Source organism: Alnus glutinosa, chromosome 10, assembly GCF_958979055.1.
Source record: "Alnus glutinosa chromosome 10, dhAlnGlut1.1, whole genome shotgun sequence".
Classification (NCBI taxonomy): Eukaryota; Viridiplantae; Streptophyta; class Magnoliopsida; order Fagales; family Betulaceae; genus Alnus; species Alnus glutinosa.
The window spans coordinates 439,486-464,028 of NC_084895.1; the positions used below are offsets into that span (position 1 = coordinate 439,486).

Sequence of the window (24,543 nt, forward strand, 5' to 3'; positions counted from 1 at the left end):
TAATTTTTAAGGCTTCTTTTTTTTTAAAAAAAATAATAATAATAATTTTTTGGGTGACTCTTTTGGGGCACATGGGGGTGGCCGAACCAACTCCAAGCCAAATGGGGGTGGTTCGCCACCCTCAAGGGCAAAACGGGAAGCTAAAAAATTTGAGGGTTTTGCCTTGGGAGTGGCCGAACCACCCTCGTGGCCCATAGGGGTGGTTCGGCCACCCCAAGGGCAAAATGAGAAGCAAAAAAATGTGAGGATTTTGCCTTAGGGGTGGCCGAACCACCCCCAGGCCAAATGGGGTGGCTGGGCACCCTCTTTTGGCCCAGCCACCCCTACAATTTTTTAAATTTTTTTCTTTTTTTTTTAAAAAAAAAAATCATCAAAAAAAAAAGTGTGGCCACGTGTCGCATTTTGAATGGTACCACGTGGCGCTGACGTGAATTTCTGTTAATTTTGGATGAAAAAATAGATGGAGGTACCATTTGCAACTTTTTTCATAGCACAAGTACCACCTATAGTAAAAAATAAAACTAAAAGAGCAAACAATAAACCCATAGGAAACAGCGTACCCATGGAATGGAGAGAGAGAGAGATGCTAGAGATAGAAAAGCTTACCGTGGTGTTCTGCAATGGAGAGAGAGATGTTAGAGAAAATGAGCAGGAGTGGTTTTTTTTTTTCGAAACAAAGGATCCGGAGATTTGATGATATTCTCTACAATTATTTGCTCAAATTTACAAGAATTTGTGAGATCACTTAAGAAATTTATTTAACCCGATAAATAGTTCAACAGTTTAATTTTTATTTGTTTAGATAAATTTGATAAGTGTTTCTCACGATTATCTGATAATTTTTTTTAAATTTAGACAAATAATTATAAATCATCAATTTATCAACGTGTTGCAGGCGTTCTTTTAACAATCGGCCTGAAACATGCCACGTGAATAAAAGAAAAGTCAAGAAGTTTTTAATGTTGTTGATGTGTGAGTTAGTCAAGTTAAAGTGTTAAACAATATGAAAGAAATTTCTTGTACGCTTCCTTCAGCTGTCGTCTTAGGATGTTTCCGGCCAATACATAAAAGCTAGTTCAATTGTTTGGTGTTAAAGCAGAACACAGCTTCCAATCTCATTTTGCTCTGCTCTTTGCAATCACTTTCCTTCGTTTTGCTTTGATTTGCAAAGCAGAAAACATGGCTGAGGTTGCACTTACAGCTACAGGCCTAGTTCTCTCTCCCTTCCTGCAAGTGTTTTTTGAAAGAATGACTTCTCACGAGTTCGATGGCTTCTTTCGGGAGCGAAAACTCAAAGACAGACTCATAAGGAAGTTGAAGACATCATTGTGGGCAGTGAATGCAGTGCTAGAAGACGCGGAGGACAGACAATTTACGGAGACTAGTGTGAAAGAGTGGCTCGATGAACTGAAAGATGCTGTCTATGATGCAGAGGACATCTTGAACGAGATTGCTACCAAAGACTTGCAGCGCAAGTTGGATTCTGAATTTGGAACCAATGCAAGTAAGGTACGACACTTTATCTCTGATCCTTTTTTTGTCAAAAAGATACAAGTGAAGATAAAAGATGCACTTGACAGATTGGAAGATCTAGCAAAACAAATACTTGTTTTGGGTCTGAGAGCAGGTGTTGGAGGGAAACCATTAGAAAGACTGCCCACGACTTCTTTGATTGAAGAATCTAATATTTGTGGTAGGAATTATGATAAGGAGGCTATAATTAACTCGTTGCTCTCTGATGATGCGAGTGGCAGTGAGATAGGTGTGATTGCCATAGTTGGCATGGGAGGGATTGGAAAGACCACCCTTGCTCAGTTAGTATATAATGATACTAGGGTGAAGGAGCATTTTGACCTCAAAGTATGGGTTTGTGTTGCAGACCCATATGACGTGTTCATTGTAATGAAAACAATTCTGGAGGCAATAACTCCGTCACCTTGTGATATTAAGGATCTGAATCAGCTGCAAATTCAACTCAGTGGTACTAAGGATCTGAATCAGCTTCAAATTAAACTCAATGAGATGTTGACAGGAAAGAAATTCCTACTTGTTTTAGATGATGTTTGGGATACGACTTATGCCAAATGGGAGGTCTTAAGTAATGCTTTTAAATCTGGGGCACAAGGAAGTAAGGTCATCGTAACAACACGCGATTCCGAGGTTGCAAGAGTCATGGGCGCTGGTGCAACTCGTCCTATAATGGAGTTATCAAGAGAAGATTGTTGGTCACTATTTGTAAAATATGCATTCCACGATGGTAACTCTAATGCATATCCAGAACTAGAAGCAATAGGAAAACAAATTGTAGAAAATTGCAAAGGCCTACCTTTAGCAATCAAGGCGATTGGGGCTCTCTTGCGGTCTAAATTAAATGTTGATGAATGGGATAAGGTATTGAGAAGTGAATTATGGGATTTATCAATTGAGGAGACAGGCATACTTCCTGCTCTAGGATTAAGTTATAAATATCTTTCGCCAAATCAAAAGCGATGCTTTGCATACTGCTCCATATTCCCAAAGGATTATGCTTTCAAAAAGGACAAACTAATCTTATTATGGATGGCAGAAGGTTTCTTGCCGCAACCCAAAAACAAAACAATGGAAGAAGTTGGTGATGATTACTTCCTTGCTCTTGTATCAAGATCATTATTCCAACGATCAAATCACAATGAATATAAAATGCATGATCTTGTCATCGATTTGGCAAAATTTATATCTAAACAATTCACTTTAAGCCATGAAGATGAAAGTTCTCGTGAAATTGGAAGCAATACTCGCCATTTCTCGTATTATTCCAAAAAAAATCCTATTGTGAAATTTGAGACCTTTAATGAGGCTAAGAGGTTGCGCACTATTGTAGAATTAAATCTCTTTACGGATGATGTGTTCTACCTTTCTGAAACCCAATTTTTATTACCAATGATAAGAAACCTACGGGTGCTCATTCTATCTCACCGTGGGAACACAAGTTTGCCCAATTCGATTGGTAAACTTATAAATCTACGTTATTTGGACCTTTCTTGCACTTGGATTAAACGGTTGCCTGATTCCTTATGTAAGTTGTGCAACTTGCAAATATTGAATTTATCACATTGTAGGGATCTTGTTGCCTTGCCAAGAGATATGCATAAACTCATTAATTTGCAAAGATTGAATTTATCAAATTGTTGGGATCTTGCTGCCTTGCCAATAGATGTGCATAAACTCATTAATTTGCGTCATCTTGATATTGATGAAACTAAGATAATGGAGATGCCCATAAATCTGGGTAAACTAAAATGTCTTCAAACGTTAACTAAATTTATGGTGGGCAAACATAGTGGATCTTGCATTGGAGAGCTAGGGAAACTTACAAATCTTCGGGGATCGCTTTCTATTTTGGAGCTCCAAAATGTTGAATCTCCCAATGATGCTAAGAATGTAAACTTGAGGGATAAGAAGTACCTTGAGAAGTTGGTATTGAAGTGGATAGTTGATACTAATGCTTCAGAAAGTCATATAATTGTACTTGATGGTCTCCAGCCTCATTCAAGCTTGAAAAGCCTTACTATCAATGGCTATGGTGGTAAAAGTTTTCCAGATTGGGTAGGGTATCCTTCATTCTCTAATATAGCATCACTTCATCTACGAAACTGTAACCACTGTTGCAGCTTGCCACCGCTTGGGCAACTGCCCTCTTTGCAGGTTCTCTCTATTGTTGGGTTGGATGGAGTTGTTATAGTGGGTCGTGAGTTTTATGGCAGTGGATCTTCTTCAATGAAGCCATTTGAAGTCTTGAAAGATCTAAAGTTCGAGAATATGTTGAAGTGGGAGGAATGGTTTTCTTTTGACACTGAAAATATAGGTGGAGCTTTTCCTCAACTTAAAAAGCTTTATATTAAGGACTGCCCTAAGCTAACAGGAGTTTTGCCTGTCCATCTTCCTTGTTTAGTCAAACTTGACATTCATGAATGTCCCCAGCTAGTGGCTTCACTCCCTAGGGCTTCTTCTCAATGTAAAATGATGGTTGAAAATTGCAATACGGTGGTTCTATTCAATGAATCACCAACTGGAATACAGGAGCTCGAAATTCGACAATTTGATGCAGTAGAGCTTACCATCCGAAGTTGTATGAAGTTGGAGCTCCCAATGCACCTGGGCTATTCATCCCTTGAATATTTGTTGTTGGACGGTTGTGATTATCTCAAGTCTTTTCCATTAGATTTATTCCCAAACCTTCGTCGTCTCGAAATCTGGGGTTGTGGGAATCTAGAATCTCTTACAGTTCGAGAACAACATAAACATGATCTACTCCTCTCGCTAATAGACATCAATGGATGCCCTAATTTTGTATATTTTCCAAAAGGAGGACTGCATGCCCCCAGCCTTAAAGAGTTTTGCATCACCAATTGTGGGAGTCTGCCATCACTACCTAACAAGATGCACATACTTCTTCCATCTCTGAAGAAATTGTATATACAAGATTGTCCGGAAGTTGAGTCATTTCCCAAAGGGGGCTTGCCGTCCAATTTGAATGAAATTCACATCGAAAATTGTGAGAAACTCTTTGCGAGCTGGATGGGGTGGGGTTTGCAAAAACTCCCGTCTGTTAGAATATTCAAAATCCGTAGCAAATCTGAAGATGTGGTGTCCTTTCCAGGGGTGGGGTTGCTGCCTACCAGTCTTACTTATCTTTGCATCAAATGCTTTCCAAATTTGAAATATTTGGACAACAAGGGGCTTCAACACCTCACTGCTCTTGAAAAATTGGAGATCGGGAGCTGCCCTAAGCTCGAGTGCATGCCAGAAGATGGGCTGCCTGCCTCCCTTTCTACTCTAAATATCTTCTTTTGTCCTTTGTTAAAGAAAGAGTATCAGAAGAAAGAAGGAAAAGAATGGCGTAAGATTGCTCACATCCAGCACAAATGGATTGAATGAGTTAAAAGTCTCCACTTTCTGTTATAATATCAGGTTTTACAGTCAGGTACTTTCTCTCTTCAACCAGCTAATTTCTCTCTTTGTTGAGGATAGAATTATTTACCCAATTTATTTATTCTTCCATTATTTTTGTTTAATAATTCTGGTTTTAATTTAGACATTTGTCTAATTTAATCCATCAGAAATTAAAAAATAAATAAATAAATAAATAAAAACGAATTAAAAGCCCAGAAGACTCCAAATCGGTTGGATTCTGAGAGGTGTTTGCCTTTGGTGCAGGCCATCTAGAATGAAATACAAACTCCACTTGTGTCATCATGGATTTGGTTGCAGATGGTCAACCACTCCTCTCACTTCTTCTCAATTGGTGCTCCTCTTCATCTATGTCGGACTGGCTTAAGGGAAACTGATGTTTGTTGACACAATGCCCAATTCAATTATCATTCTACAAGCTCAATCTTGATTATGCCATTTTGAGTTCTCACTGCAATGGGTATGCTTCACAAACATTTCATGTCAATTTCGTGCTTATTGTTCTTTCATTTCTTCTTTCTTTTTCTTTATTTTATGGTGCTTGGTTTTATTGCACGGAAGTTATTCTCTCTTATTGAATGATCTTGAAAGTTTGTTCTTTGGCCTCTGATTATTTGGTCCAGAAGTAGTATTTGGAAGAAGATTTAGTAAGTCGTTTTCTATTTATTTTTTGGATAATTCTTTGGTGCTCTGGAAGTTCTTGAAGTAGAGTAAGCTACACAAAGTTAATTTAACCCTGCTTAGGATTTGGCTTGCTCAATTTACACAAAGCAAAGATATCACCATTTAGATTATTGATTGATTTTTGGTTTTCTTTGAAAAATGTTTTTCTTAAAGTGCAACAATATTAAGCTGGTTGCACTTAACTTGGTTACTGAAGACAATTTGTTCAGTCAATTAGTAAAGATGCACCTTTTCCAAGCTCTCATGATAATTCTGCTATTGGGGATATTGTGCATTCTTCAGAATAATTACAACAAGAACCAGTTGGATGTGAGCAGAGTGATGACCCGGCAGCTGATACTGGTGTCCAATGTGCTCTAATTGTTGGTGATTACAAGGAGGCAGTTGCACATAGCATATCTGTAAATAAAATGGTCAATGCTTTGGCTATTGCTCACGTATGTGGTGCATCTTGTGGGAGAGCTGGCAAGATCAATACTTTAAGGTGAGTCGTTCACCATAACTAAAGGTGCTTTAGATATTCATCTTAAAGAGCTTCATCTTTTACTTTTAATGAACATGTGAATATCTGTCAAAAGTTTCAGAGATGAAGATGTTATTCTATCTTATGATTTAATTGTTTTCAATGTATTTTGAAGGACTCTCTCATTGCACAGGTCACTTTTCACTTGCAGGTTGTTTCTGCCTATGGTAAACAATGATTGTTTGAGCACCGTAAATACCAGACTCCTAGATTTGATTAAACTATTTTTTTTTTTTTCAAATCTAAAAAAAAAAAAAAAAAGAGGAAAAAATTGTTGCTGAATTATTTTCCCCCATGTCATACTTGTTTCATTATGTTCTTTAACATTGTGGAATTGTTCCATACATTTTACACATGTTTTTCTACTTTTTCATGTTGAAGGTAGATGATAGTATATATGCACATGCATGAACAGCACCCCCCCCCCCCCCCCCCCCCCCCCCCCCCCAGGCTGCATCTAGTTGCAGATTCCTACTTTTTTTTGCGGCATCTTTCGCTGAATTAGGTGATGTATGTTGTTATGAGAAACGAACAATCTCCCTCTTAAAACCATTATTTGAATCTCGCTCTTAAAACCATGAAAATAATGAGTTTCTATTTCTTGATTTATTTTGAAGATATGGTCTTTTGACTTATTCTTCGCCTCTGTGCTATGATCCAAAGAGTCAAACTTGCCAAATCAAACTTATTTGTTTCTTTGGCCTTTGATTCTATGAAGTTAATTTGATTTTGGTGTTTGTTATCCAGTGTGGCTACAGTGATTTACTAGATGGATAATCATTATTGGACTCTTGCCCGACTTATACTGAAACACACATGGCTGTACACATAGATGCTTGGTGTTGAAGCAATTGTTTATCATTAGGATAATCTGGTAAGTTTGTAATAGACTTGCCTTTTGAAGGAGTTAAGAAGTATGTCCAGTGTTATGAACAACTAAAAAATATGGAACTCGAAAGAAATTGACTTTATAGGATGAGGCATGCAAAATTTGTTAAAAACGTGATTCTTTAGCGACTAATTAAGAGTTTGGTGTTCAATTGTATTTGGATAAAAAAAAATGAAAGATTAGTTGTGATGGGCCTAGTGCAAGTTTAAGTTTGGTAATTTGTAGTCCAACTAATTGTTTGGACTTCAAGTACAAAATATATTCAACTTCTTATGCCTTGATTTCCTCAAATTTTGTTGCATCCAGTGTGTTGCTAACTGAATACCCCTGATTCTTTGTATTTTTTGTTTCTATTGCATGCTCAGGACAAAATCATGGCATATCCTCTGTAACAACATCATATTGTGCTTCAAATTGGTGGTAGTAATTTGGAAAACCTGGCAAAGCAACCAAACTTGCTAATGCATACCAGTCTAGGATGAAATCAATTTCAAGTTTGTACAATTTGTTGTGCCTTTTTTTACTTTTTGCTTACCAAACTGAGACCTTTTAGTGTTGACCATTTCTGGATGTCCTAGTCCAAAAGAAGCTGGACATGGATGCTTTAGTTTTCGTCTTATGCATGATCCAAAGGTTTGATAACTATGCTAAGTAGTTGGTCCAGTGCAACTAGACTGGATTGTAATTTTCCTTGTCGATTTGCTCTGATGTAGACATTTTGTGTATGCAAGGGAAGTTTATTGGCAAGGCCATGTTAGTAAATATTACAATTCAACTAAAAGTGTTTTTCTTTTGTGGCTTTCCCTTAGATAAAGATTGCTTATTCTAAATTTTTTTAGATTATTTACTTTTAGACATCTGTGCATCAAAGATCATATGCTGCTATTCATATGATTTGTCTAGTATTCAATCATTTGTACACTTCATAATATTTCATTTTATGATGCAGATATGAGTTTTTTTTTTTACGGTATCTTGCATGACTTTCCAGACTTGAGATTTTCAATCAATGGAGGCATAACTTGGTAGAAGAGGTGAGCCATTGTCAAACTAACTGGCTTCTTGTTTGGTTAGTATGTGCCTGGATGTCAAAAATGTTTTCTATAAAGAGTATAAATACATGCAATACAACATATTTAGGTTATACATACATACATAGGTTTTGTTTGTTCAGTATGTCATGAAATCATGGAAAGCTGAAATGACTAATGATCAAGAGAATGACACATAGCTAGCTGTTAATTAAGAGTGTTCTTTGTCTTTGTAGAGGAACAAGTATGATCTTGGATTGGCTTATCATTCAGGGCATGGGAATGGTCTGTGGAAGCACAAAGCTGGCGCTACTTTCCAACAATTCACAGTATGTCTGTTATTATAAATCCCATTAGTTCAATACTTAGTAGAATAAGTTCTTTTTCCCCACCTATCCCTGTTATTTTTCGGAATTTGATTCCGTTGCTCGCCTATGAAATTTAGTATCCTAGCAGCTCCTTTTTAACCATCTCTTCTATGTAGCTCTGAAGTGGTATAAACGTCCCATTTGGTGTCTATTTTTGCTTTGGTGGCATCCTCTTCCCTGCATGTGTTCCAACTGGTGGCTCAGAGGTACATTTATTGGTTAGTAAGTGTCTCTTTGTTCTCTTATGATCAATTTATTTGATCCCTTTTTACCTCTTTATCCAGGTTTATATGCACAACTTAGTTACCAAGGCAATGATAGTTTGATCTATCAATTGGCAAAAATCATTTGATACAAGTTTGTCAAGCTCTAGTGGTAACTTTGCTACTGGGGATACTACCCATATATGGTTCAGAAAAATTGCAACAAGAACCATATGGGTTTGAGGAATATTGTGTTGACACAGCTTTTGATGATGATGTTTCCATAAGCTTGTTTAGCTCTGTCAATCTTTGGACAATGGCAATTTCTTTTCTGATCTTAAAATCCAGGTACAGTTCTTTATAATCCATAAACTTTTATATTTTTGCTGGATTGGGAACTTTTTAGATGAGTGGCTATCTTCTCCTTTAATGTACAAAAGAATGAATTCTCTACATGGCAACTGCAGGAATTTGGTCCTTCACAAATCACAATAGGTCGACTAGCTTTCAATTAAATGTTTGTTATTTTTGGAAGCTGTTAGAGGAGGAGGAGGAGGTACTTCTCAGAATATTGGACGGTTGCTGATTTTATTTTTTACATTTTTATTTTATTTTTTATTTTTTTAGTACTTGTAGCATTAAGAAATATATAGGGTCTTTTTTTTTTCATGTTAAAATTCACGGATGATTTACCTTTCTTTTTTGGCTGTTCAAAAATATTTGAGTGAGTTGTGTTTTAGCTGTTTTCTGTTGCCACTCAGTTCCATTTTTTGGCCATTCCTATATATACCACCAATGAGTACAAATATTTTTTTTGAATGTCAACTTAAATTTTGTTTTTTTCCTTGTTTATAGCTAGCTGCTTTATGCCATTTGGGAATCTCTCTCTCTCTCTCTCTCTCTCTCAAACACAAAGCTCTCCCTGAAGGCCAATCTGGCCAAAAGTTCTCTCTTTTGCTCGGGTATTTCTACTGGTATGAAGTCTTCTTTGTTGGACAGATTGAAAATGAAGGAAGGTCATTTTCCTCTTAGGTATTTAGGAGTTCCTTTGGTCTCCACTAAATTGTCTGTAGCAGATTGTAAGTCTTTGCTTGACAGAATCACCAACCGTATGGGTTCTTGGACCTCAAAGAATCTATCTTTTACTGGGAGACTTCAACTTCTGTCATCTGTCCTATATAGTCTACAAGTGTTTTGGTCAGGGATTTTCATCTTTCCAAAGAAAATTATTCAGGATATCAATCAGAAGCTTAATCGGTTTTTGTGGAATGGGAAGGATAGTGACTCTGCAAAGGCTAAAGTTGCTTGGAGTGATGTTTGCTTTCCAAAACAAGAAGGTGGTCTTGGGTTGAAAAACTTGGAAGTTTGGAATAAGTCCTCTATTTTGAGGCATATCTGGAATTTATTTGCTTGTGCTGGTTCTTTTTGGGTTGCTTGGACTAAAACTTATCTGCTGAAAGGAATGAGTTTCTGGAGTGTGAACATTCCTCAGGACTGTTCTTGGTGTTGGAGAAGGCTTCTAAAGCTCTGGGGTCTTGCTAGGAGTTTTATTACATTTGAAGTTGGGGATGGAAGTAATATACATATGTGGCAGGATAATTGGTACCCTTTGGGTGTGTTGTTTGAGAGGTATGGTTTTCGAATCATCTATGATGCCAATAGCCGTCTAAATTCCAAACTTGTTTGGACTATTGGCCGGAAGGGTTCATATGTGAGTTCAAACACTTGGGATTTCTTGAGGGATAAGAAACCTGATGTTGATTGGTGGCATTTAATCTGGTATTCTCATGCCATTCCGAAGCATGCTTTTGTTCTGTGGTTGGTTGTGCAGAACCGGTTAACTACTAGTGATCGGCTTCTGGTGTGGGGTTTTAGAGGTGAAACACTTTGTGGTTTTTGTAGGCATGGTGTTGAAAGCCGGGATCACCTCTTTTCTGAGTGTAGTTTTCTGATTGTAGTTTTAGCTCTCGTATTTGCACTCATGTATGCAAAGATGTCCTGGTTTGACCTGTTTTCTTGTTTGGCAGGATGTGTTGAATGAGGGATGCCGAAATTGGAAGAAAAAGACCATGTTGGGGGTTCTTTGCAGACTCGTTTTTGGCTCTACTTTGTATAGTATATGGCGAGCTAGGAATGAAATCTGGTTTCATGGTCATCCAAAATTTGAGGAGCAGATTCTCAAATTGATTTTTTGGGAAGTTAGAACCCGAATCTCTGGTAAAGGAAAGTTCAAGAAGACAAGGAAAAATGTCAGAATTAATTTAGCCGATTCTATTTTGGACTAATTCCAGTTTGGGTTTGTTGGTCGTTTTATAGCAGTTTGTTTTACTGCAGTTGTTTGGTTTTGTTTTCCTACAGTTTTTGCTGCTGATTGTTTTGGTTGTAATGTTGGTACTTTGTTTGTGTGGTGACTTTTGTTGTTAATAATATTGATTACTTATTCATCGAAAAAAAAAAAAAAGAAGCTTATCATAAGCACCCAATTTGATGAGCTTAATTTGTTAGAAGATGTTAATGCTAAGGTAGTAATATTCTCTTGTGGGAAAATCAAAATTTTGGGTTGCTTCAAATTTAGATGTTAAACAAACAGTTGCTTACATGGAACTAAGTATGAATCTTAAGATGGGGTTTTCTTCTGGCTGATAAAAAGATCTTTATTTTTAATCAATACCAAATTGAGACTTTAAACATTTAATTAGGGACCTGAATTTCATAACAGAATAATCCATCCATTGGAAGAAATCACAGTTACACCAACAAATTCACAATTCACGCATGCATTTCCAAAGTCCTGACCTAAATCTTTCATCAATTCATCTTAATCAATTAAAATATATAAACCAAAATTAATACCATCACGATAAGGATTAGGGTTGAATTTTTCAATTGATTAAGATGAATATAAACTAAAAGGTAAAACTTCACTTATAATCTCTGATCTTTCATCACTTTTGTAATTAAGTACTCAAACTTTAAATAGTGTCAATTTAGGGTATCCGTCTTTCATCAATTCATCTTAATCAATTGAAATATATAAACCAAAATTAACACCATCACGATAAGGATTAGGGTTGAATTTTTCAATTGATTAAGATGAATATAGACTAAAAGGTAAAACTTCACTTACAATCTCTGATCTTTCATTACTTTTATAATTAAGTACTCAAACTTTAAAAAGTATCAATTTAGGGTATTTATTTTTCAATTTTTTTCAATTTTAACTCTCCATTATAATTTTTCATTAAATCCTGTCAAAATTTCTAAAATACTCATCCTTTTTTTTAGGAAAAAAAAATGCAAGAATTTAACTGTTGGTTAGAATTTAACAGTATTTGCAAAAATACCCATACCTAAATCGTTGAAAAAATTTATAATTTTTTTTTAACACTGGTATTTTGAGAATTTTGATAGGATTTAATGGAAAATTTTAACAAGGGTTAAAATTGGAAAAAAAATTGAAAGACGGATACCCTAAATTAATACTTTTTGAAATTTGAGTACTTAATTGTAAAAGTAATTAAAGATCAGAGGTTATAAGTAAAATTTTCCTAAATTCATCTTATCGTGATGGTGTTAATTTTGGTTTAAGTTTGAGTTTGGAAGTAGAAGAGCATGATTTTCCCTCTAACTTTTAATACCTTGCCGATAGAATGTATCATAAAAAACATCTTAGCAACTTGAAAAGTGGAAAGACTATATATGGAGTAGAGGAGAAAACAAAAAACAAAAACAGAAGGACAATAAGATAACTGAGATAATATATGTGATCATTTTCTAAAGAGTACTCCAATAACAGTCTATTTTATACAAATAAAATGACAACAAAAACAAATGTATATATATTAAAAAAAAAAATAGGGGAATCAATCAGAAGATTGCATAATATTGCGACACGTTGCGTTTCATAATGAACGACATCTGTAGTTTTTAAGTGTCAAATGTGCGTCGAAATCAAACAATGCAAATTAGAAATAACTGTTTAAGTTTTCTTCCATCAGACTTCAAACCTCTTAAAAACCGAATTCAAACAATGCAAAACACACAACCGTTTAAGTTTTCTTACATCAGACTTCAAACAAGACAAAGCAAATATTATACTGCCACTGTCTCTCAATTCTTCTCCACCCTCTACATCGAGTAAGTTTTCTAGTTTGTATTAAGAACGAAATATATTGAAAAATTGTAGAGGAAGAAGAGAAATATTCTTATTGCTTGATAACCTCATGCGATTACATTGTTTAAATAAGAGAAACCCTACGAACTAATATGAAAAGAAAATAGACAATACAATCAGAATAAAATCAGAGAATAAAATATGGAAAGATCCGTTATTTTCAACACTCCCCCTCAAGCTGAGGCATAGATGTCTTGCATGCCCAGCTTGGATAAGGCTGAATGAAGAGTACCACTAGAAACACCTTTTGTCAACATATCGGCCAATTGTTCTCCAGTCTTCACATATGGTGTGCAGATGATACTATCTCTGAGTTTTTCTTTAATGAAGTGTCGATCAATCTCAACATGTTTGGTTCAGTCATGATGAACTGGATTATGAGCAATACTGATGGCTGCCTTGTTGTCACAATACAGTCGCATTGAGTCCTTGGAGTCAAACCCAAGCTCAGCCAATAGTATTTTCAACCATCATGTTTCACACACTCCTTGAGCCATAGCTCTAAATTCTGCCTCTGCACTAGATCTGGCAACCATGGACTGTTTCTTGCTCCGCCATGTAACCAAATTACCTCCCACAAATGTGCAATAACCTGATGTAGACCTTCGATCTATAATCGAGCCAGCCCAATCTGCATTGTATAGGCTTCTATTTTCAAATGATCATGTGGAGAAAACAACAGTCCCTTACCCAGTGAGGATTTCAAGTAGCGAAGAATGCGATAAACAGCTTCTATGTGAGGCTCTCACGGAGAATGCATAAATTGACTCACCACACTAACAGCATATGCAATGCCTGAACGAGTATGGGATAGATAAATCAATCACCCAACCAATAGCAAGTAGGGCGTGTCTTCAGGTCCTTTACAAAATAATGAGAGGATGTTAGTATAAAATAGCAAGAGTTATCTAGACAGAATTTCTGAATTGAAAGAAGGTTGGCAGTAGCTTAAGGACAATGTAATATGTCCTTGAGTTTAAAGGTGGAATGAGAGGTGTGAATGAGAGATGAACCGGTGTTTTCTATAGCAAGGCCAATTTCATTGCCCACGGTGGCTTCCTCAGTCTGCTGGAATGGCTACTGGATGTGCAAGTTCTCCAAAAGAGTTAGTGATGTGGGCATTTGCCCCACTGTCTGCAAGCCATTATGGTTCTTCATATGCAGCATTGGTGTGAGCAACCATGGCTGCCAGCTGAGCAGGAGGGTTTCTTCCTTGGAAAGCATAGTTCATCCAATGATAGCAATCAATGGCAAGGTGGCTGGACTTGCCACATATCTAGCAGGGTGCTCTCATGCTGTTGGTGAAGAGGTTGCCCGAGGTTGGAAGGAGTCTCTGAGATGGTGGTCGGTTGGAAAAGGCAGGTCTTGGCTGTAGATGAGGTGACTGTGGAGAGCCTTGAGAATACTGCTGCTAAAAGTAGTGAGACCCCTGATTGTAAGAGGTAGGGCCCTTGTTGTATTGATTGTAATGGGGTCGGCTTTGATAGCCATGGTTTGGCCTTGGAGGATGGTTTATAGGAGCATACCTGGATGGTGGATACATAGGTCCTTTACCTTTGGAGAGTTGAGGATTGAGAGGACGTTGTGCTGCCAATGCAATGGCTGAGCTGTCTGTGGCTTTGACTTGCTGTTGATTGAGCAATATTTCATGGCTGAGCAGCTCATCTTGAAAATCATCAAAGCTGATTTGATTCTCCCGAGTGTTAAAGGAGTAGGTGGTAATGAAGCTGGTGAAGGGTGGATTCAACCCATTAGTGATAAATGAAATAAGTTCCTCATCAGGAATGGGATTACCTGCTGCAGCTGTAAACTAAAAGAGTATTAGGGTAAAAAGCCTTAGACACTTAATGTCTAGGTCTTGGTATTGATGTAGTATATATAGAAGTGTTACAAGATGCCGTGTATGGCAATATATAATTACAATGGTTCTATTCTATAAATACATAATCTAAGTATAGTAAGTGGTATCTTATCCTAAAGGCAATATAGCCGTTTGAGAGATAGATAAATAAGGAGAGGATCCGAAGGTGTGCTAGCCGTTGTAGGTCTGATACGGTGCGGATATTCTGCTGTCTGTTTTAGGAAGTCTTCCTTGAATCATGGCTGACGGCTCTAGGGTTTGTCTGATGTCTCCAAGAGTGGCTAAAGCTGTAGAATAGAGTTCGTGTAGTGTAGTGGCGGCTGAGGGTTGTTCGAGTAGGCTTCTATCCTTAACACCCCCCTCCCCCCCGGCAAACGGATGGGAGGAACGACCGGAAGTTTGTCACGCAAGAAGCAGAACCAATCGGCAGTGAGGCCTTTGGTGAAGATGTCAGCAGCTTGTTCCAGGGTGGAGAGATAACGGAGTTGAATGTCGCGGTTGGTGACCTTTTCACGGATGAAATGAACATCAACTTCAATGTGTTTGGTGCAGGCATGAGACACGGGGTTGGTGGCCAATGATAGGGCGCCTGAATTGTCACACCAGATGGTTGGCGGTGAAGGTATTCAGCTTCGGTGCTTGATCTTGAAACAACATGTTGCTTTTTGGCGGACCATGAAATGAGGTTTGAACCAACGAAGATACCAACCCAGTTGTAGAGCGGTGATCGTCAGGATTACCTGCTCAATTGGAGTCACAAAAACCTGTGAGTGTGATGGGACCTTTGGTGTAGTAGAGGCCGGAGTCAATGGTGCCCTTTAAGTAACGAAGGACACGTTTGGCAGCGGTCTAGTGGACTGAAGTGGGGGCATGCATATGCTGGCATAGTTGGTTAACGGAGTAGGCAATGTCCGGGCAAGTGAGGGGGGCATACTGAAGAGCACCGACAATTTGACGCTATTCGGATGGGTTGGAGAGGACTTCACCAGCAAACCAGGACATCTTGGCGCCAGAAATGCAGGGTGTGCAGTAGGGCTGGAGTCGGTCATGCCAACACGGTTGAAAAGGTCTTGAATGTACTTGGATTGGCGGAGATGTAAACCATGGGAGTCCCGGTTGGTTTGGATGCCGAGGAAGTAGGATAAAGGGCCGAGGTCCTTCATAGCGAAATCGACTTGAAGTTTGGCAATGATGGTTTGCATGGTAGCCGCATTGTTACCTGTAACAATTATATCATCCACATAGACTAGAAGAAAAATGTGAGAACCGTGAGTGTGGTAAGTAAATAAAGATGGATCAACCTGAGAGCTAGTGAAGCCAATATCTAATAAAGATTGTGAGAGCCGTGTGAACCAGGCCCGAGGGGCTTGTTTTAGGCCATAAAGTGCTTTGTGCAACCGGCAAACATGGTCAGGGAACTTAGGGTCCACAAATCCTTCGGGTTGTTCCATGTAAACGACTTCACCAAGAAGTCCATGAAGAAACGCGTTGGAGACATCCAGTTGTTTGATGTACCAATCAAACTGGACGGCCAAGGCAAGAAGTAAACGGATAGTAGCTGGTTTAATGACTGGACTAAAAGTATCATGGTAGTCAATCCCAGAAAGTTGGTCGAATCCTTTGGCTACAAGGCAGGCCTTGTAACGTTCAATGCTGACATCGGGGTTTTGTTTTATCTTGAACACCCACTTGTTGCGGACAACATCGTGGTGCAAAGGTCGGGGGCATAAGGACCAAGTGTGGTTGGATAATAAGGCTTGGAATTCAGTGGTCATGGCAGTAACCCATTCGGGTTTGGAGGCTGCCTGGCAGTAGGATGAAGGTTCAGGGGGAAGACAAACAGAGGTGTAGGTGATGAGAGGATGGTTGGTGGCGTGAAAGGTAGTGAAACCAGGATAGGATCTAGGTTTAGAGGACCCGGTTTGGGACATGTAACAGGACGGTTGCTAGGGACAAGGAGATTGTTTGGGAGAGGAGGAGCCGGGCCAGTAGAGGAAATGGATTCAGTAGGTGGGGAGGATGGCAGAGTGGGAGGAGGAGAGGTTGTGTTGGTGATGGGAGAGGGATGATGAATGGGAGTAGCGGATGGAGATGTGGGATAAGTGGGAGTCGGAGAAAAGAGGGCAGGGATAGGGGATGGAGGGGCAGGTGGGGAGGGTATGGTGGGATGGAGAGGGGATACGGTTACTAGTTGAAAAAGAATGTGAACTTCTGGCAATGTAGTGATTTTACAGGCACCTTGAGAAAGTGAAGGAGCTTTGGCTGGAAATTTGGACTCATCAAAACATCGGTAGCCCCATTGATTGGCACCATACCCGAGGAAGATGCAAGGCTTGCTTCGAAAGAAGAGTTTATGGGCAGCATAGGGGCGAAGTAGGGGATAACATAGACAACCAAAGGAGCGTAGAAGAGTGTAATCAGGCTCTTTCTTGAAGAGATTGAAGAAGGGTGAGGAATGTTGTGTGACAGGAGAAGGGAGACGATTGATAAGGAAGATGGAAGTAAGGAAGGAGTCGACCCAATATTTTGGAGGTATGCCAGATTGAGCTAGCAGTGTTAAGCCGGTTTCGACTATGTGTCGATGTTTCCTTTCAGCAATTCCATTTTGCTGAGAGGTGTCTGGACACGTGAGACGGTGAAAAATACCATGGTTGCTTAAAAACTGTTTGAATTGAGTGGAGATGTATTCTCCACCATTGTCGGTTTGTAAATATTTAATAGTAGTAGAGAACAGGTTTTCAACAAGTAATTTAAATTTAAGAAAGCACTGAAAAACTTCACTTTTATTCATAATAGGATACAGCCACGTAAATCGACTGTATTCATCAATAAACAAAACATAATACTTGCATCCACTTAGGGATGGAACCGGAGAGGTCCAGACATCGGAGTGTATTATTTCTAATGGACTCGAGGAACTCCTATTGGACTTTGAAAAAGGTAGTTGTTTGGACTTGCCAAGTTGACATGACACACATGGTGGATAGACTAACAAAACCGAGAAGAGGGAGGTGCTAATGACGAAGTAAATGCTGGAAAATAGAGGTAGAGGGGTGGCCAAGTCGTTGATACCAAACCATGTCAGTAGTTTTAACACCAAGAAGAGCCGTGAACCTGCTACGTTTATTCAGGAACTTAGGATGTAATCTGATAGGGTACAGCCCATTTTCACTGGGGCCATGTAGTAGCACCATCCTTGTCAAGTTGTCCTTCACAATGAAATCAACATCAGTGAGAGCAAACCAACATTTATTATCTTTACAAAATTTATTTATAGAAAGTAGATTTGCGGAAGCAAAAGGGCAATGTAGAATATTGGAAAGAAGAAAATTAGAAGATGGAGTAGTAGAAGAGTGAACAAGAGAAGAGCCAGTTTGTGTAATATGCAAACTTGCACCATTTCCGACACCAACAGTGTCGGAGCCATTGAAGGGCTGAGCATCAGTGAGAAGGGAAGAATCGGGAGTGACATGGGTGTTTGCACTAGAATCAGCATGCCAGTCTTGATTGGCAAATTTTTCATTAGTCTGAGCAGTCATGGCAGCAAGTTCCATGGGCGGGTGTCGGCCTTGGTAGGAGTAGTCCATGCGATGATAGCAGTCCAGGGCACAGTGACTGCTTTTCCCACAAATCTGACAAGGGGAGTACTGTCGTGGAGGTGGGGCAGCACTGGAAGAATGATGGTTGGCAGAGGAATTATGAGATTGGGGTGGGGGTGAATTTCTGGGAGAGAAGGAAGGGGTATGTTATGAGTTGTGGGGAGATGAGTGACAAAATTGGCCAGGGGTTGTGGTACACACCTGGGTTTACGGAAGGTATTGGGGCTGTTTTTGAAGGCTGTTGGGCTGTGAGGTGGGCGGGATCGTTGGGCATGAAGAGCAAAGGAACCTGCTTTCAGATTGAGTGCTTGCTGTTGGTTTTGGAGAAGAATTTCATGACTCAGTAGTTCAGATTGAAAATCATGAAAGGAGGTTTCACGATCTCGCAAGGTAAAGGCAGTCACAAAGGAGTTGTAGGTAGGACTGATTCCATTAATAACAAGTGAGATGAGGTCATCATCTTCAACGGGTTTACCCACGGCTGAGAGCTCATCAGCCCAAGACCTGGCTTGATTGAGATATTCGGTGCAGGATTTATTCCCTTGCTGCAAGCTTTGTAACCAACGCTTGAGATGGGAAATCCTGGATTTTGATTGGGCGGCAAAACATGTTGCCAAGTTGCTCCAAGCTAGCCGTGATGTCTTTAAACCGTACATCGAGGGCACCAAGGAAGGAGCAAGAGAGCAGATAATGAGATTCAGCAATTGCTGATCTCTGCACAGCTGCAAAACATAGGCTGGATTTGGAATTTGAGCATCACCAGCTGCATTGGCGATGAGTTTTGGGGGGCATGGGTCCGATCCATCTAGTAGGCCTTGGAGTTCATAACCACATAAGATGGGTTGGAATTGAGCAACCCGTACAAGGTAGTTAGGTCCCTCCAATTTGATACTTCCAAGTTGTGTGACATTGGGCATGATCTCAGAAGTGGCAGGATTGACAGCGGCCATGGATGAGCGTTGGCTGTTGGTTGGCTCTGATACCATGTAAACTAAAAGAATATTAGGGTAAAAAGCCTTAGACACTTAAATGTCTAGGTCTTGGTATTGATGTAGTATATATAGAAGTGTTACAAGATGCCGTGTGTGGCAGTATATAATTACAATGGTTCTATTCTATAAATTCATAATCTAAGTACAGTAAGCGGTATCTTGTCCTAAAGGCAATATAGCCGTTTGAGAGAGAGGTAAATAAGGAGAGGATCCGAAGGTGTGCTAGCCGTTGTAGGTCTGATATGGTGCGGATATTCTGCTGTCTGTTTTAGGAAGTCTTCCTTGAATCATGGCTGACGGCTCTAGGGTTTGTCTGCTGTCTCCAAGAGTGGCTGAAGCTGTAGAGTAGGGTTCGTGTAGTGTAGTGGTGGCTGAGGGCTGTTCGGGTGGGCTTCTATCCTTAACAGTAGCAAGTTGGTCTGCCAAACTCTTTGCTGTCTACAGAAATTCTGAACAAGTCTATGGTCCTTGAATCAGTGTTTGCAGTTGTTTCTTCATATGGGAGATTCGGGATTTGGATTGATAGGCAAACTTGGTTGCCAGGGCAGTCCATGCTTGTTTGGCTGTGTGTCGTCCATAGACAGATGCTAGGACATTTTCTGTGAGAGAGGAGGTGATAACACTTGAGAGATATTGGTCCTTCTTGTTCCAGATAATGAATTCTGGATTGAGGACTTCCTTTTGTTCATCATTGGTGATGAACTTTGGAGGGCACGGTTTTGAGCCATCAACGATACCCAACAAATCATGGTGACGCAGTATAGTAAGGACTTGAGTCAACCACATAAGATAGTTGTTGTTGTCAAGTTTGAGAGAAGCATTCTGATTGGTGGTAGGTGGGGTGAAGATAGGAACAGCAGGGCTAGAATTTGAAGAAGAAGAGGCCATAGGTAGGATCAGATTGAAATTGGCGAGTGCCTATAAAAGCTCTGATACCATGAAAAATTCTGTAATGCTATATTGCAAAAGCTTAATTACATTGAGAGACTAGTAGGCCTTATATACACGGCCATTGACAAGTTCAAAAACTATTGACAAGGAAACAATTTTTCACAAAATCGTTACAATGAGAGCACTGATTTGCTTTGTATAATTGATGCTGGATCTTTCCTTTCTATGCATTGATTCTTCCCTTCTCCAGAGGATTTGATCTTGAGTGACATGCTAACTTTGGGAATTGTTGTTGCCTTGGAAGTTACTCTTGGCTTGGAGATCACGTTTGATACCATAAAGAAATAAGGCTGTATGTAGCGGCTGATATGGTTGATTTCCTTTCCATCTTGAGTTGTTAGACCAGATGGCAAATTGTGTCTAGAATCTTGTGGATATGCGGCAGTATGGTGTGCTGTTGATATGGGGTGATTAGTTTCTGATATAGGAAGATTTGCTGCATAATATGCAGCATGATATGCGGCTGGTGATATGGAAGGGTAGGCTGTTGATATGGGAAGGTTTGCTAGGCTAGGTAGGCTGGCTGCTGATGTGAAAGGATTGGTTGCATCTGTGCGGTCTGCTGATGTGTTGGAGGTTGCATGTGTGCTGTCATGAATAGTGACTTTGGCTGCATGTTTTGTTCTGTCATGAGGAGGGACTTTGGCTGCATGTGTGCTGTCATGAGGAGGGACTCTAGGAGATATGTTAACATAGTTTTCGTCTTATGCATGATCCAAAGGTTTGATAACTATGCTAAGTAGTTGGTCCAGTGCAACTAGACTGGATTGTAATTTTCCTTGTTGATTTCCTCTGATATAGACGTTTTGTGTATGCAAGGGAAGTTTATTGGCAAGACCATGTTAGTAAATATTACAATTCAACTAAAAGTGTTTTTCTTTTGTGGCTTTCCCTTAAATAAAGATTGCTTATTCTAAATTTTTTTAGATTATTTACTTTTAGGCATCTGTGCATCAAAGATCATATGCTGCTATTCATATGATTTGTCTAGTTTTCAATCATTTGTACACTTCATAATATTTCATTTTATTATGCAGATATGAGTTTTTTTTTTACGGTATCTTGCATGACTTTCCAGACTTGAGATTTTCAATCAATGGAGTGGCATAACTTGGTAGAAGAGGTGAGCCATTGTCAAACTAACTGGCTTCTTGTTTGGTTAGTATGTGCCTGGATGTCAAAAATGTTTTCTATAAAGAGTGCATGTGCATGTCCATGCATGCATAAATACATGCAATACAACATATTTAGGTTATACATTATGCATATATACAGAAGTTTTTTTTTTTTTTTTTGGATGAATCAAAATATTATAAAGCACAAACAACCAATACACTCTAGCAAGACTGGATCGAGTTTTCCCATCAAACAGGGAGAAACACCAACCAGAGACCCCTTAGGCTAAACAAAACACGGCATCACTAGCCAAAAGAAGAAAAACCAAAAACACTGCTTCAGTGCAGTAACCCACAGGCCAAACTACTGCACTAAATCATTACATCGAGTGACACTACAACAGGCCTCCATCGAGAAATTAAAGCAGCATCCTTCTCAGAATGTTTGACAGAAACCTTAGCAAGAAGTCTAGTCTTCACTTCCCATCGGATATGCTCAAGGATCGCCTCCTCTGTTCTCAGATTGTTGCCATGAAGCAAAGCGTTTCGCTGCTTCCACAAGTGGTAAATACAAGCCCCTAGACAAAGTTTACCAAGACTAGCCTTCAGCCCTTTTCCACATCTTCAAAAGACTCCACTGCACAACATTTTCCCATACAACAGGTTGATTGGGAAGAGAACAATCAACCATCAGAGAAAACCAGATCCTTCTGCTGAAACCGCAAAGAAAAAACAAATGATCTTGGCTTTCCTGACATCCTCAACAGCACAAGCAAAGGCCGTCTCCTTCATACCCCCAGGTACATGTACGAGCCCGGGTGACAATAGCTTCCTTGAATACTAGCCATAAGAAGAAAGAGTGTCGAGGGATTGAGAGGGAGTTCCATACTAACTTCCACCAATCAGTAGTCGGCTTCTTCCTTCTCAGATGGTCCCAAGTAGAAGCACAAGAATAGACACCATTGTTAGAGCTCCAAACAGATAAGTCAGCATCCCTAGCATAACTTCAGGGAGTCGACTTTGTATCTCTACAATAGCATCAGCTCTAGCATACAGCCAAAACCAATTCCCATCTCGGATTATAGTTGACAGTTTGGAATCCAAAGAGAAACCCGAATCATAAACAGCTCGAGTCCCAAACGAACCAAGCCAATACCCAGCAGGGTGCCATCTATCATGCCAAAAGAAAATATTTAAACCATCTCCAACTTTGAAGCTCAGAAAGGGCTTAGCAACATCACGAAGTTTCAGCAACTTCTTCCAACTCCCTGAACAATTTTTGGGAATAGAAATCTGCCCTAGACTCTTCCCTTTTAGCCAAGTAGCCTCAATCCATGCCACCCATAGCGAACTGGCTCTAGTGAAGAGAGACCAGATATGATTCAGCATAGAGGCAATATTCCACACCGCCAAATTCTTAATTCCCAAACCTCCTTCACACTTAGGAAAGCAAATGTTTTCCCATGAAACCTTAGCATGAGCCAACCCCCCCCCCCCCCCCCCACAAGAACCTATTGTATATACATAGGTTTTGTTTGTTCAGTATGTCATGAAATCATGGAAAGCTGAAATGACTAACGATCAAGAGAATGACACCTAGCTAGCTGTTAATTAAGAGTGTTCTTTGTCTTTGTAGAGGAACAAGTATGATCTTGGATTGGCTTATCATTCAAAGCCTAGGAATGGTCTGTAGAAGCACAAAGCTGGTGCTACTTTCCAACAATTCACAGTATGTCTGTTATTATAAATCCCATTAGTTCAATGCTTAGTAGAATAAGTTCTTCTTTTTCCCCGCCCATCCCTGTTATTTTTCGGAATTTGATTCCATTGCGCGCCTATGAAATTTAGTATCCTAGCAGCTCCTTTTTAACCATCTCTTCTATGTAGCTCCGAAGTGGTATAAACGTCCAGTGTCTATTTTTGCTTTGGTGGCATGCTCTTCCCTGCATATGTTCCAACTGGTGGCTCAGAGGTACATTTATTGATTAGTAAGTGTCTCTTTGTGCTCTTACAATCAATTTGTTTGATCATTTTTACCTCTTTATCCAGGTTTATGTGCACAACTTAGTTACCAAAGGGATGATAGTTTGATCTATCAATTGGCAAAAATCATTTGATACAAGTTTGTCAAGCTCTAGTGGTAACTTTGCTATTGGGGATACTACCCATATATGGTTCAGAAAAATTGCAACAAGAACCATATGGGTTTGAGGAATATTGTGTTGACACAGCATTTGATGATGATGTTTCCATAAGCTTGTTTAGCTCTGCCAATCTTTGGACAAAGGCAATTTCTTTTCTGATCTTAAAATCCTGGTACAGTTCTTTATAATCCATAAAATTTTATATTTTTGCTGGATTGGGAACTTTTTAGATGAGTGGCTATCTTTTTCTTGAATGTACAAAAGAATGAATTCTCTACATGACAACTGCAGGAATTTGGTCCTTCACAATAGGTCGACTAGCTTTCAATTAAATGTTTGTTATTTTTGGAAGCTGTTAGAGGAGGAGGTACTTCTCAGAATATTGGGCTGTTGCTGATTTTATTTTTTACTTTTTAATTTTTTTTTACTTTTAGTACTTTTAGCATTAAGAAATATATAGGGTCTTTTTTTTTCATGTTAAAATTCACGGATGATTTACCTTTCTTTTTTGGCTGTTCAAAAATATTTGAGTGGGTTGTGTTTTTAGCTGTTTTCTGTTGCCACCTAGTTCCATTTTTTGGCTGTTCAAAAATATTTGAGTGGGTTGTGTTTTTAGCTGTTTTCTGTTGCCACCTAGTTCCATTTTTTGGCCATTATACTATATATACCACCAATATGAGTACAAATATTTTTAATAATATTGTTAAAGTCCATTAAGCCTTACTCATCCTCAAAATGGGCCTCAAGGGAAGAGCTTTGCTCGAGGCTTATAAAATCCACGACCAAAGCATACATTAGCAATGTAGGACTCTTAACAAATATGACATGACTCGTTAAGATGAGATGAGAAGCATTTGAATGTCAATGTAAATTTTGTTTTTATGCTTCTTTCTAGCTTGCTGCTTTGTGCCATTTCGGAATCTCTCTCTCTCTCTCTCTCTCTCTCTCAAACACAAAACAGAGCTCTCTCTGAGGGAGAAGCTTGTTATAAGCACCCAATTTGATGAGCTTAATTTGTTAGAAGATGTTAATGCTAAGGTAGTAATATTCTCTTGTGGG

General features: G+C 39.1%; 1 protein-coding gene across 1 annotated transcript; it reads left to right on the forward strand.

Moving 5' to 3' along the window:
• Positions 1–1,113: 1,113 nt before the first annotated feature.
• LOC133878825 (putative disease resistance RPP13-like protein 1) lies at positions 1,114–23,985 on the forward strand. The gene is made up of 14 exons (XM_062317368.1): positions 1,114–4,963; positions 5,197–5,410; positions 5,917–6,118; positions 6,905–7,031; positions 7,996–8,080; positions 8,314–8,406; positions 8,562–8,651; positions 8,730–8,996; positions 9,116–9,204; positions 21,263–21,348; positions 22,977–23,069; positions 23,228–23,312; positions 23,390–23,656; positions 23,776–23,985. The coding sequence occupies exon 1, from the start codon at positions 1,180–1,182 to the stop codon at positions 4,915–4,917; it is 3,738 nt and encodes a 1,245-aa protein (XP_062173352.1). The 5' UTR covers positions 1,114–1,179; the 3' UTR covers positions 4,918–4,963; positions 5,197–5,410; positions 5,917–6,118; positions 6,905–7,031; positions 7,996–8,080; positions 8,314–8,406; positions 8,562–8,651; positions 8,730–8,996; positions 9,116–9,204; positions 21,263–21,348; positions 22,977–23,069; positions 23,228–23,312; positions 23,390–23,656; positions 23,776–23,985.
• Positions 23,986–24,543: the final 558 nt, after the last annotated feature.